At 41.4% G+C, this 20,749-nt stretch overlaps 1 protein-coding gene and 1 long non-coding RNA gene across 3 annotated transcripts in view; one reads left to right on the top strand and one right to left on the bottom strand.

The window, feature by feature from the left end:
• LOC111665681 (MTSS I-BAR domain containing 1) overlaps positions 1-20,749 on the bottom strand; it is a 59,628-nt gene that overhangs the window by 30,754 nt on the left and 8,125 nt on the right. For both annotated transcript variants that reach the window (XM_023420756.2, XM_087177846.1), the window contains exons 2-3: positions 19,049-19,110; positions 17,242-17,315 (exon numbers count right to left, since the gene is read on the bottom strand). In XM_023420756.2, the coding sequence (XP_023276524.1) occupies positions 17,242-17,315; positions 19,049-19,110 (136 nt within the window). The remainder of the gene's footprint in view (positions 1-17,241; positions 17,316-19,048; positions 19,111-20,749) is intronic.
• LOC111665696 (uncharacterized) lies at positions 2,332-11,988 on the top strand. Its single transcript, XR_002761523.2, has 5 exons — positions 2,332-2,466; positions 4,399-4,452; positions 5,078-5,769; positions 10,688-10,760; positions 11,428-11,988. It is a non-coding gene; the product is annotated as an uncharacterized LOC111665696 (long non-coding RNA).

Consider the following 20,749-nt stretch of genomic DNA (forward strand, 5'->3'; position numbering starts at 1 on the left):
TACATTTTTTGCTAAATTAGTTAGAAAAGTTAATTATGAGCAGTAACCCTGTTAATAAGGAACACAAATACTGGAAATAGCATCAACGTGTTGTTTTAAGGCACATCTTCTTTGAAGCGTCCATGTTGTTTCCACATTCCAACTTCAAAGCAGGTGAACACAACAAAGACAGAAGAACGACCTCCAAACTCGGGTTTTAGGATGATCCGAGGAGCATGCGATAAGCTAAATAAACAGTTAGGAAACGCTGATCACTCTGAGCCTGCTTCAGTTGTTACCCTGCTCTCACAGCAGTATCATTTCAGAGCCTTTTCTGCCCTGGATTACACCTCTCAGGCCAAAGACATTTAAGGATTTACTTGACATATACTCAGAATTTCAGTGCGCGGTGAGATGTTGGAAATTGAAAGTGAAAAACCTCTTCTCACTTCTGACACCAAGGCCTCTCTACGGCATCGACTCTAAAAGACAATATTAGCCAATGACGACAATTAAATAAAGTTTAATTTCTAGATGATTCTGAATAAAAAACTAATGCAAAAGCCAAAGGGGTCAACGATATCAGTGCCTCGTTGACAGTGTCACACACTGAGCCGTCAGTCCAAAACCATTTAAAAACTTGCTGGTATTCAAATTTAACTAGGTTACAGTACAAGAGAGGCGGGAGTTTTTTGGCGAGTCCCGTTAGAGGAGTAAACAGAATTCCTCGCAGCTCCTGCAGGGCGACGGGGTCGTACGGTCCCGGAATACCACACACCGAGGCAGGGAGGGGAGCAGTCCAAGGATGCCAGGCAGGGGAGGCTGCAGTCTTAGGATGCCTTCTGCATGAGTGTGTGTGTGTGTGTGTGTGTGTGTGTGGATTCTTTAAATAAGTAGATATTCCTGGGAATACCTCCCCTCTCCGATTACGTCCTGGATGTATCAGTTTGCTGCTGGTGGGATTTTCAGACCTCTGGTATGACGGACGACCCTCAGCGAACACCAACACGATTACTTGTTTTAAAAGTCATCACTGCGGGTTTTTGTTAATTAACTGATGTAAGAGGCTCAGTATGAACGAGTTGTGGTGGATCACTTTGCCTTAAAACTGCTAACACTCTTTATTTCAGATTTCACCCACATAACTGTTGACCCGTTACCGCTGTAGCTGGTGTCCTGGGGGAGGGACAGGGTTGTCATGGGCAGTGATAACTGTCAATCATCAGCAGCGAGGCAGCTGCTCCAGCCTCGACTCACTGAGCTGCTGCAGTTACTCAGGGGAGACAAAAACTTAGTTAAAGGTTCAGGTCAACCTGAACCTGAACCTTGAATTTAACTCTAAACTTAATTCTGTGGTCACATATTACACACATACATTTACATATTAGATATTTTAGGTTGTTTTAGTGTCCAAGTTCATTATTTCATACTAAAAGCTGTTAAATTACTCTACTGTGTCTGCTCTCTAATAGACCACTCTTATTTTGACATAATAATAAGGTACGTTTTCAGAACAAAGCCCGTCTTGCAAACTTGTGTTTTTAGATTTCAGAATAAAAGGTTATAAAAAAATTGCCATTTTTACAGCCAGGAAAGAAACATGTAAAAATTCAAATTCAATCTAAAACCCAAAGATGAAGTGAAGTGCCAAAAAAAAAAAAAAAAAAAGGTATGTTGTGTTTATTTGTGTTCCTCCCTTCATGTTTTGTAAACTGTCCTTGATACTCGCTGCGCAAATAAACGGCGGCATCACTTGTCTTCTATCTCTCCCATGATTCCTTGAAGCTTTTATCGTCCTCTGAGGAGCTCGGGGGGAAGATTCAGATTGAAGAGTTCAGTCGTTCCTCCTCCTGTGGCAGCTGAGAAAACACATCAGCTCAGAGGACACGGAGACGAACCAACCTCCCAGCCACCAGGCCTTTCACACACTGTTCGGTTACTCCCTCTCTCACACACACACACACACAGACACACAGACACACACACACGTGAGATTGGTGGAAACATGCTTCGACCTACAGAGAAACAGGAATGCAGAAACGAGATCCTGTTGATATCAGATGCTCTTTAATCCAAACATTTTAAAACAAATCCAACGGAATCGTCCAAGTTCAGCCAACACACGCACACACATGCACACACACGCACTCTTTGAACTGAGACTAAAACAAAGTAAAGCGAGCGTTTGATTTGTTTGACCCGAGCTGCTGCCAGCCCCCCGAGCGAAACCACAGCTCTTATTTCACCACTAATCTGTATTCTGAAAGCGTTGGCAGGCTGACTGTGAACACCCACTGCCCTGTGTGTGTGTGTGTGTGTGTGTGTGTGTGTGTGTGTGTGTGTGTGTGTGTGTGTGTGTGTCAGAGAGCTAAAAGCTTGTGTCACTTCAGATTTCGACCTGGCCTGTAAAGACGCTGATGCTGCTCAGGTTGCTGTTTGAAAAACACACACCCTGATCAGGGACCGACTGGCCTCATATAGCAGATGGTAAGATGATTCTTTCAATATTGTAAATTCAACATTGTTTACTTGCCAGCAATCTTCTACACAGCCTTACCGCAGCTAACTGTCAACCAGTACCATAGTGTGAAAAACAAGATACATGATAAGAGTGTATATTATGTCACACGTGCACAATACAAACAAAACCGGGGATCCATAACAACACTGTTCCATTGTGCCGCTAATGGTGATAAACGGTAAAGTTATCGACAGGAACAGCCAACCTCAAGATGAATGACGTCTCCTGGTTCACAGCACTGACGCAACCGGCTGGTTGATTATTAAAAATATCAAACTCTGACCCAGGAAATATTCACAGTGAAAAGTGATGCAGCTCAAAGTTGATAAAAAATAATTCATTATCAATTATTAAGGGCAAAGAACTGGCCGCCATGTTTGAATTGTTCTTACTAATCCATCATTAAATCATCTCACAGTAATTCATGCAAAACAAAAAGTGTCATTGTGTGAAAGGTTTTACTGAATTTATCAGCAGCTGCAGTGAAGCCAAGACAACGTGTTGACAGTAAACAGCAGTTTACTAAAACTGAACAGACAGAGATAATGACAGTGTGTGGGTGAGAGTAGGTGAAGTGTCTCTTTGTAGCTCTGGCTTATCTACACACAGCAACACATACACGCACGCACACACACAGACAGGGTGAAGCAGTCCAGCTTGTGTTGGTCATCTGCTGTTTAATGAGCTGTAATCTATTCAAGAGACCCTGAGGCAGTTTGACACAACTGCTGCGACACACACACACACACACACACACACAGCTGATTACTACATTGTATTAAAGACTTCCTGGAGAAACAACAGTGTGACAGTCTCAAACTTCCAAACTGATCTTAAGGAGGTGAAACTGCAGCTCGACACAAACCTGAATAAAACAATAACAACTTCTCCTCTAAGACACTGTCTCACTGTGAGAACAGGATGAACTAAATTGATTAATATTATTTATAGTAAACTACAACACATTTAAATAAAAAAAATTTGTTACAAAGGGTTTCACAGAGAAAGGACAAAGTTGTCTTTAAAGCAGCTATAATCAATATTTTTTATAATGACAACACATCACATGACAACATGAGAGGAGTCACTGGTGGGGACCAACCTACTGAGAATTATCAGCTGAACCTGCAGCTCCCCTCGGCTTTACAGAGTTTCTCCGGTTCTCTCCCCACGCTCTCATAATGTTGTTTACAGCCTCTGTGTTCAGAGAAACAGCTGTGAAAAGGAACTGTCCACCGCCGAACAGCAGACAGACACAGTCGGAGAGCAGCTGATCAACACAGTGGAGCATTTAGCAGCTAAAGAGCCACACGTTTCCCTCAGGAGCTGGTGGAGACCAAAAACAGAGCTACAAGAAGGAGAGGGAATACTGGAATATTGTGATCTTGTTTCTGCAAAAAACGTGAGGTTTAAGTGTGCAGACAGCAAAACTTTACTGACTCTTTCAAAAGATTTATATGTAAATGTATAAGTTAAATAAAAATATGCATTGGTAATATGTAACTTCAGCTGATAGGTGTAAACCACAGTATGGAAGCTGACTGTGTGTTGTGGCCTTAATGAAATGTGTGGGAGGTCTATGTTTCTATGTTGACAGTGGTGATTTTGCCAGGGTACCCAGGTGTGTGTGTGTGTGTGTGTGTGTGTGTGTGTGTGTGTGTGTGTGTGTGTGTGTGTGTGTGTGTGTTTTAACTACCAAAAGCCTGTTGGGGCAGAACTCTTTCTTCAGTGATTGGTTGTTGTCTGTTAAACCAGACACACTTTGATCCTCCCATTGCTCCCCGGAGATGGATACCACACACACACACACACACACACACACACACACACCTCTATTTCTCTGGCAGCATGTAAACCAAATGCGAATTAACCGTTGGTGCATCACTTCCCTCCCACAGACCTCCAGTAGAAGACCTCCTGTCTGGGAGACTGTGATCTACATCAACTAGCCGGTGGGTAGAGGGGGTTTTAGTTGGTTACATGTGCCAGGTTTTTGTTGCCAAAACTCTAAAAGCCTCTACAGTGAACATCAACACAATGAACAGTTTACTGTTAAACATGTGGGAGAAGAGTGTGTCACATCTTTAATTAAGTTATGAGAACTAGAGAGAGAACTGGTTAGATTAGTCCTGTTTTGACTGGTTTGCTTTGATAAATAAAAACTTTTCAATTAGAAATACTAGTTTTAACTTTGCAAAGTCAGGTTTAAAAACTGCACTGTTTTTGCTTTAAACTGATTACCAGCCGAAACATGAGGACTTTAAGCAGTGACGGTTGAAGGGACGGCTACAACGTGATGACATAGGCTGTGGGCCGCATCCTTCGGACACGTTCTAAGAAAGTGTGGCCCTTCGCAGCCGTGCTGGACCGCGAAGGCCGAACCGAAATGAGACGGTCCGGTCTACAGAGGATTTTGTGCCTGCCTTTACCCTTACCATAAAATCTTGAAGTATTAAGGTCCTTGGTTTTAACAGTTGTGCCATTAACTGTTGAACTGAACTGAAACCCAATACTTTACATTTAAAAGTGTAATCCTCAGGCTCTCTCTCTCTCTGTGTTGTTTGCTTTCATTACCAGCACGCAATGAATCTTGTGGATAGGCTGGGCAACGAAGGATCCACCTTCCATACCGATCCCCCCCTTCATTTCCCAGGAAAAGAAGGACACATTTCTCGGTCGTGTTTGAAGAAGCCTTGGAAATGCAGCAGTCTAGTGGAGCTGCTGTGACGCAATCGGTCTTCAAATGCAGCCCACGGAGGATACAGCCCCTGAACTGAGACACAGCTAGAGATTCTCTTATGACCCAATTGTCTACTATAGGAGAAAGACTGTTTTGCCGTAGTAGACAGTCGGGCTGCAACATTAGGAAGTGTCGCTTCAACTATCACTGCTTAAAAGACCCTAATGTCTGAATGTTGCACCTTAGCTATTCAGATTATTCAGAGTGCCTTTTTGTGTCCATGTTCTCATCATTTATTCTATCACACATTCATTAACTTGACTAGAGAGCAGGCTGACAAAATCTTTGCATTTTAAAGTTGTGTTAATTTCCAGCAGAACTACAAAAAAAGCAGAAAAAACACAATTCTGACCCATTAGCATTCATAATTCATAATTATCCTCCCTTTTTAGCTCTGTTTTTGGTCTCTACCTACTCCTGAGGGAAATATCTGCTCCATGATCCACTGTATTCACCGCCTGGTCTTTAACCGTGTCTGTCCTCTGTGCACCACAAAACCAAAACTAGGCGTTAAACGAGGCTAAAAAAGGTCGGTGATGATTCTCTGTGGATTTGTCTCTGTGGCTCTGTTCACATGAAATGTTCTGCAGTCAGTTGATTCATTGTCAATATAACATAAAATGATTGTCAGTCACAAGATGTTAACATGTAAAGGAAAAGGGATGAAACTACAAATTCAGTTCAGGTGGATTAAATGTGAAGCTGGCCGACAGAGCAGAGCAGGTACGCACAGTTCACCTCTGCAGCATGACGGTGTAGCGGTGAATTATTTAACAGCTGTTCAACCTTTACAAATGGCTCTGACCTCCTGCTGGTCCCCTCCATCACCACAAACACCGCAGTCTGGAGGGACAGACGCTACCAGTCTCCTACAACTGGGTTCTGTCTTTTTTCACGGAGTTTCTCTTTTCTATTTCTTCTCCTCTTTTACTTCCTTTCCTCTCATTCCCTCCGTCCCCTCCCTCCATCCTGAGGTGAATGTGAAAATGTAGAATAAGCCAACATCTGGGTCTTTCTTTAAAACACAAAATCAAACTCTAAAACATGACAAAGCTTGTGGTACAACCGTGGGCCAAATCCGTCCCTCCTTTGTCTTTCTCCTCAGAGACTTGCCTACAGCCCGAGTCCAGACCTGCAGAGTGAGTGCTTAATTATTCCCTCTGATGCTCCCTCAGATGGGTGGGGCCTCATAACTAATTAGGAGCAGTTTGTGCAGGAGATGAAAAGAAAACACACACAGTCTCACCTGCTGGGTAGCCCTGGTTAATAATTCAAACAGACCCTCAGGCTGACTCCCACAGACAGCAGGTATATTCCTGTGTAGGTACAGTACAGACACACAGCTGCAAGATTATAGGAAATATAAGATTATCCCACTTTGTCTGCTCTGATGTAGTGGTGAATTACTGAGTTTCTCACAATAAAAGTAGAGTTTTTTTTTGTGCTTTCAACATATATTTCATTTTTGCTTCTTTCTTGTTTTTATTCTGTCTTACTTTTTACATATTTAATTGCAGAATTTAAAGACAAAACCTGCATGTCGAAATCAAAAGACTGTGTGCATTTCTCTGTGGACTGAGCGCTTTGATACTTTCACAGTATTAATATAGAAGCTAGACTTGCTTTATAATCAAACAACACATGGAAATGTCACATTACACACTATGGGACCTTTAACTGTTAACACAAATTACAGCATTAATACTAATCTTTAATATCTATATCACCTTATATGCATTATTTGGTGCAGAAGTCAAACCTCTTGCTCGCAGTTTTCCCTCTTCTACAACAAAGATCTGCACCTACATTCAAGTGCAGCAGCAGTAAAAAGTGAAGGTACTCAGCTTAATAGAAATCTAAGCTGCTCTGTACCAGCTGTGTAAGGTCCCAGTTTAAGCACTGATCACAATGTGATACGTGGTTTTCACTAGACATAAATAATGGTGTTAAACTGGTGGATTATTTTTGCCCAGGACCAGATGTCGTCATAAGCTGTTTGGTTTATGCTGATAAATATACAATGTTCATTAACTATAGATCCACACATCTGCACTCATTCTTATATGAATGATAACGTGTATGTGTGTGTTTCATTTTGCATGACGTCAAACCAGGCATCTGCTGCTGTTGCCGTGGTGATGCCATACCATAATGAGGCCCCTTTAAGACCACACAGTGCTGCCGCTGCTGGCAGTCCACTTCAGCTCTGCTCTCACATTAAACAGCACATGTGACAACGAACACCTGGAGCCTCGTCAATAAAACTGACTCATGATCAGGTTTCAACAGAAATCCACGATCACGTGATCCGTCACTGAGTCACTGAAGGTTTTATCCCTGTGACCAGTTTTCTGTCAATGTTTTTCAAAAGACTCTCAGGCCTTGTTTGAGTCTCTGAAGACACTTCCAACATTATCCCAGAGTCTCGGCTGGAGTACTCGGCTCTGGTTTTGGTCTCAAGCCCGGTGTGGACCAGCGTTACCACTGCAGCATTACTGGTCACAGCTTCCAGTTTCCCACCATGAAACTAAACACCAGGTCTTTGCAACATAACAGCCTACACTTGGTCTGAGAACAGGAACTTGTTGGTGGTTTATATGTCAAGATGTGAGACTAAAGGGGGCGGAGCCTTGCTGTCCTTGCTGCCGTCTGGAACAAACCTGCCTCAGACTCACAATGTCAGTATCTTCTTTTGAATCACTGTCACAAAACTTTTGAATAATCTCTTAAATATTTCACATATCTTTACATTGTTCATGTCTGTTTCTATTTTTACTGTGATTTTATTTTTATTTTGAGTAATTTGCATGTGTTTTGTTATTTTATCCTTGTGAAGTACTTTGTATTCCATGATTTTTATAAGTGCTATATAAATACATTTTATTGTTATTATCATTATTATTATTATTATCTTAGCAGTACTGTTTCCTTTGTATTTCAAACTTCTCTAAATTCAAAGGAATGTGCAGAAGCATCTGACACTTATTTCGAATTTGGACAGGACATAAGCCCTAGACGAGTTTCTTACCTCACCTGCAAATCCACTTCATAAATAAAACTATATACAGTGCATTTGGAATGTTTTGTGTGCGCTAATCAATGAATCAAAAAATCAAAATCAACTCATGAACAACATTAACACAAAAGTAGAAATAATAAACAGGCAATGTGCAGTTTTTTACTGATTCCAACTAATTTCATCTTGGCCTTGACTTGTTTTTAACCATTTTTGGACTCAGTCCTGGTTTGGACTTGGACTTGATCCCATTTGGACTCAATCTCGACTCGACTGCGTTTTGGACTCATACCTGACTAGACTCGTACTTGGACGGGACATAAGTGGTGCTCACTAGAGCCCTCAATCTGGGATTCTTTGGGTAGTGGTTTCGGCCAGAACAGACCACAGTTCCAAGACTCTTTTTTGACTTTCATCTGCTCTTTTCAAAATATTCACATAGTGTTAGACCCCGATAAGATTACAAATACTAATGGGAAAAATCCAAACATTTAGTATTTTCAGCAAAATAATTTCTGATCAACCTGCAAAGTTTTAATTTTCTCTAATTTGACCTCTTCTATTTCCTTTTTGGCACTGAGGGTGTGTATATGGACAGAGACAAAGATTATTTTTCATGTTTCTTTTTAACATGAAATATACAATAGATCTATACAATAGATTTGTAATTGTTTAACATCATTACTAAATGGAGTTTCTATTATTTAAAAGAAAAAAACCCTGTGTAGGTCACTCTCAGAGCAGAAAATATCTATGTTTTTTTTTTATCACTGAAACATTTCCTTTAAGGAAACTTTGTCAGAGCTGCTGGAAATCTGCATCAGACGTCATGTGTGTCTAATCATCCACGGGACAAAAACACATAAATCAAATCATTAAATGGGGCAGAGAGAGTGTTTAAATAAAAGTGCTGTCAGCAGTCAGGTTCGTAGCAACAGTAGTAAATAAAAATAGTGATTACAGTTATAAGCAGGGACGTGTCGTGGCCTGTATTTCTGAACATTTGACCTCGGCGCTAGAGGAACCTCAGAGACAAATGAGACGGTTGTGACTCGGCTGGTGGGATGAAGAAGTTGGAGCTGGAACAGAGGAACAGAGAGTTTGGTTTTACAGTAACTTCAGCTGATTAAACTCTGATCCTGGTAAAACTTTTACTTTTCCTGGCCCACTTGATCAGATTTTTGAGGCAATTTTGTTCCTTTTTGTGGTTAACATTATTGAACTGTGTAATAAATTGCTTAAATTGCATTTTGGCGGATAAACACTGGATTTTCACCACTTGAGATTTGTTTTTCCACTGGTCGCCAGAGTTTTACCCTCTTTGCTTTTTTATTTCTGATCACTTTCTAGGGCACAGATTTTTTTAATTCTTAGGTTTTGGTTTCAGCTGGTGTTTTCTTTTTTTAACACTGTATTTTACAGGTCTGTAATTTTCCGAATAATTTACTGTCTCCATTTCCAGCTCTAAGAACAACAGATAAATTAATGTCCAGTCAGTCAATATTGAGAGTGAATGTACCATCAGCCCCCACATATGTGACAGAAGCCTGTAGAGGACATTAGCCACATTAGTGTGTGAATAGATGATAACTGAACTATAGGTGAAAGCGTAATTTTCACTCTGATCCATGTATTCATTTTTAATTTTTCAGACATTTCATGACCCTTGGGAGCACTGATCCTGTTAAATATTGATCCCAGTGAGTTTGATTTAATCTATGATCAGGTTCTGCGCATAAAAATTTAACAAGTAACATATCGTGATTCTATATTTTAGTTTTTTTCTTTGTATCTAATTGAAACATTTACAGGTCACTGGATCATCATCAGGCTGCTGCAACCTTTGACCTTTTCAATTAAGGTCAGACAGTCAGATTTATTCTCCTCCAACTGCAAATTTTGGAAAGGAAGAAGTTAGCTGAATGAAAAGATATGTTAAACATTTTAAATATTTTTACTTCTTCTGAGATGCCTTCAAGTTTTGTAACAAACCTCCCAGAACTCTCTGCTGGCGCCATAATGGACATCCACTGGAAAGCTATATTTGATCAAACAATGTCTCTGAGTGTAAATAATGTCATATCTACCAACCAGGCTGGAAGCTGGAAAACACTCTGAGAAGAAAAGTGTAAGAAGAACTTTCTGGCATGTTAAAGGAGCTATTTGTAAGTTATGCTAATGCTACATAACCAACACTAGCATTGTTTACTTACCAAGTCTAGAAGAAGTTCAGCATTAAACTTCAGTCCTTTACTCACCAAGAGCTGTTCTTCTACTGAAGTTAGCATGCTAACCAGCTAGCCCCTGCCCCTTCGGCCAGTCACATCACTTTCCGATACCGAGTCACTGTAGCGTCAAGGCTGCCCTGAGGAAGTAGCTGCTCAGAGGACATATTATAACCTCTTTTCACTGTCTAATTTTCACTTTTCAGACTTGTCTTCAGACCCAACCAACACTGACTCAGTTGACATCACTTCAGGACATTTATCAGGACGTGGATCCATGTAAGACTTTATACAACTTTTCGCATGTAGACCTCCCCAACATCTGGAAACAAACTCTGATGCGTAAAATTGTTGAGGTTCTCCTTTAAATGTAAGAAATGCTCAGTGTGTGTTTTTGGTAAGGAGTGTGTGTCTCTATCTGACCTTGATGAAAATTCTAAAAATGCTGCTGCGTGGACACTGCAGATATGACATCACTCACCTGCGCCTGAGATGACATCATTAAATGATGAGCTGCCAAAGGAGGCCATCTGTGTGCTGCTGAAGACTCAACACACACACACACACACACACACACACACACACACTCTGCGGACACTGACTGCAGCAGCCTCCACAGGGGTTCACTTCACTACAGTCTGTCTACAACAACACACATTACAAGCTCTATGCAGTTTACAACCACCTCACACACTCTACACAATCCAACAACTGAGACTGTTTTACAGGTTTTTTTCCCCCATTGCTTTGTGACAAGCTACATATCATGTTAACAATTACAACTGTTGTGTTTGACATTTTCATATCCTATATATCCTGCATTAGCTTGATCCGGCTCCAACTGAAGCTACACACAGACCTGTGATGTTTATTATAATGTTTAATAGACAACCAGATGCTATGATTTTTATAGCTGCTCCATTAAATCAAATTAAAATATTTTTAGATGTCTGACGCATTCGAAGTGTGAAGCGGCCAGAATGAGAGTCAGCACCTCCAAGTCTGAGGCCACGATTCTCAGCCGGAAAATGGTAGACTGCTCCCTCCGGGTTGGGGGTGAGTTACTGCCCCAAGTGAAGTGGTTCAAGTATCTCCTCAGCAGTAATGGGGACGTTGTACCGGACCGCTGTGGAGAAGACAAAGCTGAGCCGGAAAGCAAGCACCCTTTCCTTTCCACAAGACCAAGCGAGGTAAGGAAATGGATTTCCCAATTTACTGTGGAAAACCTTGACTGGCCTGCACTGAGCCCTGAGCTCAACCCGATCCAGCGACTCTGACATGAACTGGATTGCTGACTATGAGCCGTACCTTATCACCCTGCGTCAGCGTTGGACCTCACTAGAACTCTTGTCGCTGAATGAGAACAAATCCCTGCAGCCAGGCCAAAAAAACTCTTGTGAAACGCCTGAAGCCAGAAAAGCGGAGGCCGCTACAGGAGCAGATTAACGCCCATGGCTCCCTAATGAGATGTTTAATTATCTCACATGAATAAATAAAGGTTATGTCAGGCTGGTTTTGAAGAAGCTATGGTGATTCATATTCCTGTCGTTGTAACCGGAACTCGTCATGATGCTGATACTTGTCTTTACCACAGCACTAGTCTTTACCCTGCAGCTTCATAGCACCTGCAGCTGCTCTGTGTGAAGGGCATTAATGAAAAAGCTATAATAATAAAACCAAAAAAATACCTATTAGATAAGAAAAGACCAGGAACAAGCATATAATTAAATTAAGGAAGAAAATCTAAAATATTCAAAGCATCATCTCAAACTAACGACTCAGAGTCCACTGTCCTACATTTACACCATGAATGCTTCCTTTCTGTAACTTTCCTTTTTGTCCCTCTTTCCCTGCTTCCCTTTCTCTTCTTCTTTTTTCTCCTCTTGTCCACTCTTTTCTCCTCTTTCCTCCTCCATCTTGTTCTCCCTCTCCTCTCTCTCTCCTTTTCCTCTACTTATTCACTGCCTTCCTCATCCTTGTGTGACGTTCCCTCCTTTCTCCCTTCCTCCTCTCCTCCCCCCTCTTGTTATCTCTCCTCCTCTTCCTCCCATCTTCCTCTCCTTTCTTCTCTACACTTTTGTTCATCTTACAAACTCGGCTCTATTCTCCACGCATCTCTTCATCCTCATTTCTCGACTTGTCTCTCCTCCTTCCTCCTCCTCTTCCTCCTCTGTCCGACCTAGTTACCAGGTGTTGACAAATTGACGCGGCCCCTGTCAAAGCGACGGCCCTCAACCGGCCTTCACCTCAGAACGAAATCCTCCCTGGCAGCGGGTTGCTGTGGCAACCACGGTCCAACACACACACACACACACACACACACACACACACACACACACACACACACACACACACACACAATCAGGTAGAGAAAGGAGGACACCCGCGGTTCCTTATCTCCACAGTGTGTGTGTTGTTTCTGTGTGTGTGTGTGTGTGTGTGTGTGTGTGTGTGTGTGTGTGTGTGTGTGTGTGTGCGTGTGTGTGTGTGTGTGTGTGTGTGTGGGATATGATAAGATAGCGATCCTCCACTTACAATATTTGCATCTGTTCCAACTGTCAGCGTTTACGCAGTCAAAGTGGAAACTTCCTGTGGTGGGAGGGCAAGAAAAATGTAAATATAACTGGGGGAGAACCCACAAAGAGCGATTCTGTCTGTTATGCTTTTGTATTATGGGTGGAAACAAAATCTAATTATCATGCATCTCTGAACACGGCAGTCGTTTGCCTGACAGCGTGTGAATGCATCTGAAGGTCGTGCTTCACCTGAACTTTTAAATGACAACTTCTTTAAATATCAACTGATGATATTTTTGCAAATGATACGATATATGAATGTAACAACAAAAAGACTACGGACGCCCATTATAACAAAATAAACGCATTCAAATTGCATTTTAATGTCATACATGAAATTATAAAATTAATAATACTAAATAATAATTATTTTATTTTGAAATTTATACATCCCAAATATATAACAGCACATGTTTATTCAAGTACAATGTGATGGTGAAGGAGGCTTTCAGTCTATTCATGAACTATTTCAATATTATAAAGAGTATAGTCTGGACCTGCTCTATTTGAGAGAACTTCTGTTGTGTTTTGGCGCTATATATATATAAATATTGACTTGACTCACTATTTTGATTCCAAAAGCAGATGAACAACCACATTAAATATTATAGCTTCAGCTACAAATAATTTTATGTTCATTTGCCAAGAAATTGTGGTAATTGAGGAGCAGCTTTCTACAACGTCTCATTCAACACTTCCTTAAGATTTTTCAAATTAATAGTCTCCCAGCCTTCCCCTTTTTTTAGAGGGGACACCAATCCAGAAAAACCCAAAAGAGGAGAAGCTGGTGAAAGTGTTCTGTTAAAAAGCCTGTGTTGTTGTTCTGATGGAATCTAGATATGATAGAAGGAATGATAGACAGAACGACAGATAGAATGATAGAACGATAGAACGATAGATAGATAGAACGATAGAACGATAGATAGATAGAACGATAAAACGATAGATAGATAGAACGATTGATAGATAGATAGATGATAGATAGATAGATAGATAGATAGATAGATAGATAGATAGATAGATAGATAGATAGATAGATAGATAGATAGATAGATAGATGCTCAGTCTGAATCCTGCAGTGATTTCCATCTTGTTGCTATGAGCACCAGCAGCAGCAGCCGGCCGGACATGACAGCCAACAGCCTCCCAACCCCCCTCCATCCATCTTTTTCATCATCCCTCTCTCTCCCCCATCACCATCTGCCCTCTATCTTTCTCTTCCACCTCCTCTTCCTCCTCTCTCATTTGCCATCCATTCCTCTGCCACTGCACATCATCATCGTTTCTTTTTTTTTTAAATTCTTCTAAGCGAATCATTTCATCTGTTTTGGTCTAAAATTTCCAACAGTGCCTCCCTCTGTTCTCACTGTTCACCCCTCCTCCACCCTCCTGTGCAGGGATAGAATTGAACAGACTGGGTATACTGGTAAATTTAATAATTCAACACATCTATCAGAGCTGACTCACTGTTCACAGGTCAAAAAACAATAAAGCTTAAAGTTCTGCACAGACAACTCGAGCAGCTATTTGCCTCTAATGTCCCTCATCAGAAACATTTCATTATATAATGCACTTTTTATAATATGTGGTTTTAAGGAATGAAATTGATATTTGCCTTATAAATCCAGAGCGTGTCTGGTTCTGTTCTTCCCTTTCAGGCCTGTGGGACTTTAAAGTGAAGAAGTTTATATGTTGTATACATCTGTGAGTTACAGCACTTCAGCCACAGGGTGACTGTTTCCTTCTGAGGTTGGTTAATTTGAGTCATTTCAGCAGCCAGAAGTGGTGAAACGTTTCATAGTTAAAAGGCACAGTAGATATAAGAATAAAAAAGCTTTGGTGCAGGTGGTGCAAGTGCGTTTAGGGCGTGTCCGTATCACTTTTGCTATTTAAAAGCCTGGTGCGCTTGCACCTTGGCATATTGCTATTATAAAGGTGCCGTGTTTCACACAGTTAGTGCCGCTTGCAGCTCTGCAGTGAAGTAACAGCACAAAACACAACGATAGAAATATTTTGTTATATGATGAGAAGTGCGAATAGATCTTCGGTTCGTTATGAAACTGTGATGGATGACGGAGAACCACTGTGGCGGATTGACCAGGTATTAAGAAAGAAGCTTCTCTGCAGAGCCTCCTGCAAGACACATGACAACGTTATACTGCACACAATACGTCATAAAGAAGCTCCGACCTTCTGAGGATGTATTGTGATGTTCCACATGACTTGTGCGTAACGGGCAGAGTGTATGCGCTCTGTGTTCCCCTGTATGTTGGCACATACTACACTCTTGACAATGCAAGATATAACCATGAATTCTGAGAAAGATTTTACGCAACATTTGATATTTATCTGATGTTACTGAATCATCAAGAATCAAATCAAATCAAAGTGATCGATTCGATTCTGGACTTTGAATCAAAATCAAATTCAATCAGGTGATCAATGCCGACATCCGGCCCTCATCAGTAAATAAAGATATTGTTTTTAAAAAAAAAAGACGCGGTGAGTAACAGCGTCTGTTTTGCTTCAGTGGGTCAGAGGTGTGAGGAGGAGGAGGAGGAGCAGTGCGGGAGGAAGTCAGGCATGTTGGGGTGTGGCTCCACAGACCTCTAATCGTCCCAACGGTCACTGAGAGAAACCAATAATTCTACCCACTGCTCCAGGTGAAACAGGCAATGTACCGCACACACGCACACGCACACACACACACACACACACGCACACACGCACACACACACACAAGTCAATTACAGAGTGGCTGTGACCCACAGCCCTAGAATCATCGCGGCGGTGACTGATTGTTTCCTCGGTTAATGTTGTCATTGTGACAGCGAGTTGCCTCGACAGGAAGCTGGCCTACATCCAGCACTGTGGACTGACACACACACACACACACACCTTAAAGATGTAGGTTCACTGGAATAGAACACACAGGATTCATGAAACCCAGCAGCTCTCAAACAACAAGTTACCAGTGAGATAAATACTGAACAGAAAACAAACTGAGCCGCCCGTCAAGGCTCCCTGCTTCATTTAATCAATCCGGGAAGTGACCTCTATCGATGTGTCAGTCCAGTGATCAGGAAGACAGCCACCTCTGATCATCGGTCAATAATGGGAAAGTACAAATCAATAGAAAACGTGCAAACTGCTTCACAACAATGACAACACAGAACACTGAGACGTCCTGAAGCTTCTGTGACTGAGCAACAAATCACATAAAACATCTGATCACTCATCTGATCATTCATCTGATCATTCATCTGATCATTCATCTGATCATTCATCTGATCATTCATCTGCGTGCTCAGATCTAAATCCAACTACATCCTGAAGAGGCTTCTCAGAGATGATACTTTGATTCAAGATCTGCATCATTTCCTGTTTCTGATTGACCTAAAATGACCAGTCAGTTCTGTGACATTGGTGTTAGTGAGTAAATTACTTCACTTATGTCAATATAACAGTGTAAATATATAAAATACAACTTTAAGGGATAAAATGGACCCAAACAGGTTTTTTTTTATAGAGTCAAAATCTAACAAAAGACTCCACAACACAGTGACACTCCAACGTTTTTAGACAAGTATGGAAGATGAAAACTGACTCATGACCACCAAAGCTGCATGGACGGGTAGTTCAGGGTTTAGCCCCAAAAAATCTTGACACGAAATATAAGCTCCAACGGAAAAAAAACTATAGACTATACACATCGCATGATCGAGCCGGAGCAAGGAGGAGAAAAATCATCTCCTCTCTGTCAGTATCCTCATATATATTTTCTTCCATCACCTCATCACTTAAATCAGGTCTGAGTTCATGAAATTGCAGTTCCTCAACTGACCACTAGAGTCTGGCTCCACACGTGAGCCAATCCCCACAGACTCCCATGTTAAATATCCAACTTTACAGCAGAAATAAACATGTTTACAGCCTGGTACAAAAACAGTTTTGGTCTCTATAACTACTGACGACTGTACGGGGCGTGAATTTTTATACAACTCACCTGTTTAAATGTTTTTAAGGCTTAAGGTTATGCAGAATTGAGGACATGGCAGCTTTGAGTGACAGGTGGCTGAGTGTATGCTTGCCACAAAGTCTCAGATCCACAAACGCCTCACCTTTTTGCCCACACACACACACACACACACACACACAAAAACACAAACACGTTACCATCCTACCTCTGCTGTTGGTTGCCAGGTCTGCCACTTTCTGAAAGGCGTCCAAGAAGGCTGCTACCGCCACAACCGTCGTCCTGGGAAACACAACAGAGAAACGTTTGGCTTCCAGGGAGACGTGTGTAGTTTTTGGTCCATTGGTTGGTTGCTGCAGGATGCTGTTATATTCTGTATCTTGTAGTGTCCTGACGTCACGTCCGATTTCAATGTCTGGGTTAACTCCATCAATTTCATTTGAACAAATGAAATTGAACTTTTGGAGTATTCCCTGTTTCTACCACAGTTTCTCTTCTGGCCGTGTCAGTGTTGATTTGGTATGACTGGGCCATCACTATTTGATTCTTGATTATCTTGTGTAGTGCAGTACGCTTCGAAAACTCAACCTCTTTGGTGCACTGAAGGATGCTCCAGCATGAGATATTGAAGAGTTGCAGCTTACAGTTCAAACTAGAGGGCAATAAACTAATTAAGTCATTTTGTTTGTTGCAGTTCTTTGCAGCTAAGCAGTTGATTCAAATTTTGAAGGTTTCCCAAAAGGACTTTAATGAACGCCAGGTAATAAACTGAATTACATTTTCAAGTGAATTTCAAGTTCATTTTCACAGTAAAATAACCTGAACTGGCAGCAATGGTTTCCTGAGGGTATGAAATGCTTTGGCAGTAATGTAAAATATATAAAAGGTTTGTACCAAATGAGCTGAAAACCAAAGGTGGGTCCTTTAATCCCATGTACGTCAGTGGTGCCTGAAATTGCCCCCTGAGGACGAAAAAAGTGTTCTGCATTGAGATTAACTGCATCGAACTGAAATGCCAAAACACCCGGGCAAACACTGTGAGTAGACGGAGGGTGAGGAAGAGGAGCGGAGATGCAGTCAGAATGTTTGCAATCAGCTTTGACCTCTAGTGACCCCTGGCCCAGCGCAGAATCTCTGGAGGCTGCAACTGATCCATCTCACTGATAATGACTTTATGGTGGCATCATTAATCTCTGCCAGCCACAGAAGGTTAATTGAGTTGTGCTCCTGTGTGTGTGTGTGTGTGTGTAGTGTGTGTGTGTGTAGTGTGTATGTGGCAGTGGGCGTTGGTGGGAGGGTAATGGCTGGAAGAGGTGTGATGTGTGGATGTATTTCCCTCGATGCAGTGAGGTTCAAGTGTATGTTTGCAGTTTGTACGTGCACACTTTTCTTTATGTGTATGTGCATGTAAATCACCTTCAGAGGATATGTGTGTGTGTGTGTGTGTGTGTGTGTGTGTGTGTGTGTGTGTGTGTGTGTGTGTGTGTGCATGCAGACCCAGTGAACCACAGAGTCGGGGACGAGGTGACAGAACAGGAGAGGTGAGCCTGACATTTAAACACTTAATGAAGCAGACTGATTGGATTTTCATGAGCTCAGTTTGTACACAGTCTCAACATGTGCGTGTCTTCGCGTACCACCAGCACACACACATTTACCTTTTAACGTGTTGCTTACTGGAACGGCGAACAAGTAAAAAACACCAGAGGTGGAGTTTAACCTCAATGAGAGAAATGAAATAATGAACCGGAATCATCATCAGCAGGTTTATAGAGAGTTGTTTTGTAGTTAGTTTTTTGAGTTAACCGTTTCATTGATATAAATACAATGAATCTAACATTAGACTTTTAGTAATACAGTACTAGCATTCCCCACTGAAGCTTCGCTGGTGTTGTAACTTAGAAAAACACTGAGCGATACAAGGTGTGTTTTGTTGGTAAATGTGTTTGTGTTTGTGTGTGTGTGTGTGTGTGTGTGTGTGTGTGTGTGTGTGTGTGTGTGTGTGTGTGTGTTACCTGAGCTGAGACTGTAGTTTGCTGGCCTTGCTGATGAAGTCGTCCCAGACAGGGTAACTGCCCTGAACAGAGAAAGAAGAAAAACAAAACATATTTGAATTACAACATCACAACATTTTCCTTTATAGCAGCAAAGTTGTGCATTATGTACAATGTATGGTAAACTGTTTGTGAGCTCCGCAGCTAGAAAACACAGGCTACTGTCAAATCCCAGAACCAATTTTTAAAAGGAACATCTATAGACCTCACTGTCTGGAACTGATGGTGCCATTATTTTATGTTTAAGGTCACATGTTGGACAAATTAAGGACGATCTTATCTTATCTTATCGGGCGGTAACTACATCAGAGCTCAATTGATTAGTCAATTAATCAATTAGTCAGACAAAACAAGCAACCTGAAGATGTAACCTGGAGTCTGGAGAAAAACCAGAAAACACACCAATAAACTCCTCTTCCGTGTAAAGTTTGCCCATCTCGGGCAAAACACATAAATCCCGAGCATCAGACAGAAAACACAGAGACGGATCAATATCGCAGATCCATACACCCCCAGCCACCCCGGCCTGTCTAGAGGAGGCCAAACGGAGGCGCCCCCCCAAGGCATGCAAAATACAGTTTGGGTCCACTGACTGGGTTCAATACGAGACAGATGAGAAAACTGAGACGCCACACGCTGCAGTGCGGTACTGCTGGATCATGTGTGTTGACGGAGGGAAACACTGAGCCTCTGCAGCCAAACACACAAAGACACAAGAAACTGGGGTTTGCTTCTAATGTCAGCGGGAGTCCCTTAGTGTTCAGGAAGGGTGGGGCTTTTTTTTTTTTTTTTTTTTTCTACTGCAGTGAAAGATCTGAAGCAGCAGTGGATTCTGTAGTCTAGACTCAGAACTGTGTCACCAGTTTACACCCATTTCTGAAAATACCACAAAAATCCTACAATTAAAATATACCTTTCCCCTCACACAGCCACTTCTGTACAGATTTAATACGGAAAATAAACAAGCGCAAAACAACATCACCAGGAAACTACAGCCATGGAGTTAAATCAACATCTTTAACATCTCCCTCTCTTTATTATATATTGTTTTGTTATAGTTTATCTTCATGTGTAGTTACAAAATTGAAAGGTGATATAAACATAAATAAAGGCTAATTACTTATAATCATCACAAAAGTGTAACCATGTATGGCTGAAAGTATGGGAACAGCCCTGTACTGTTTTTCCGGGGCTGATTTTCGAGGTTTAGACGAGGTCCCTTACACCTTGTCAACACCACACGAGTGTTTTGTCTGGAATCAGTGATGCTGCACATGCAAACTGGAAGACACCAGAGAGGAAACATGAAAACAAAGCTCAGGCTGCACAATCTGAAAATGACTTTGAACCATGCTGATTACAGTCATGATTCTGCATCATCTGAATAAAAAAGAAGTCTGATTTAAAATAAGTGCAGTCTATACTGATCAATGAAATCATCTCTTACATGCACATTAACACAATTAATTATGATTTTATGATAAATTGATCCCAAGAACTTTGTCACATAGCACTTGTTTATTGTCATCATCAATAATTTTTAACCTGACTCACTTTTCTTCTTATGAATTACATCAACCATTGCTGCCAACACTAATAACACAAATAGTAGCCTCTAACTTTCCGTACTGATTTCAGTGAATTTGTTGCTCTGACTGTTGA

The sequence above is a fragment of the Seriola lalandi genome, unplaced genomic scaffold (genome assembly GCF_002814215.2).
Source record: "Seriola lalandi dorsalis isolate HSWRI2012SDOR001 ecotype SW California unplaced genomic scaffold, Sedor1 jcf7180002054657, whole genome shotgun sequence".
NCBI lineage: Eukaryota > Metazoa > Chordata > Actinopteri > Carangiformes > Carangidae > Seriola > Seriola lalandi.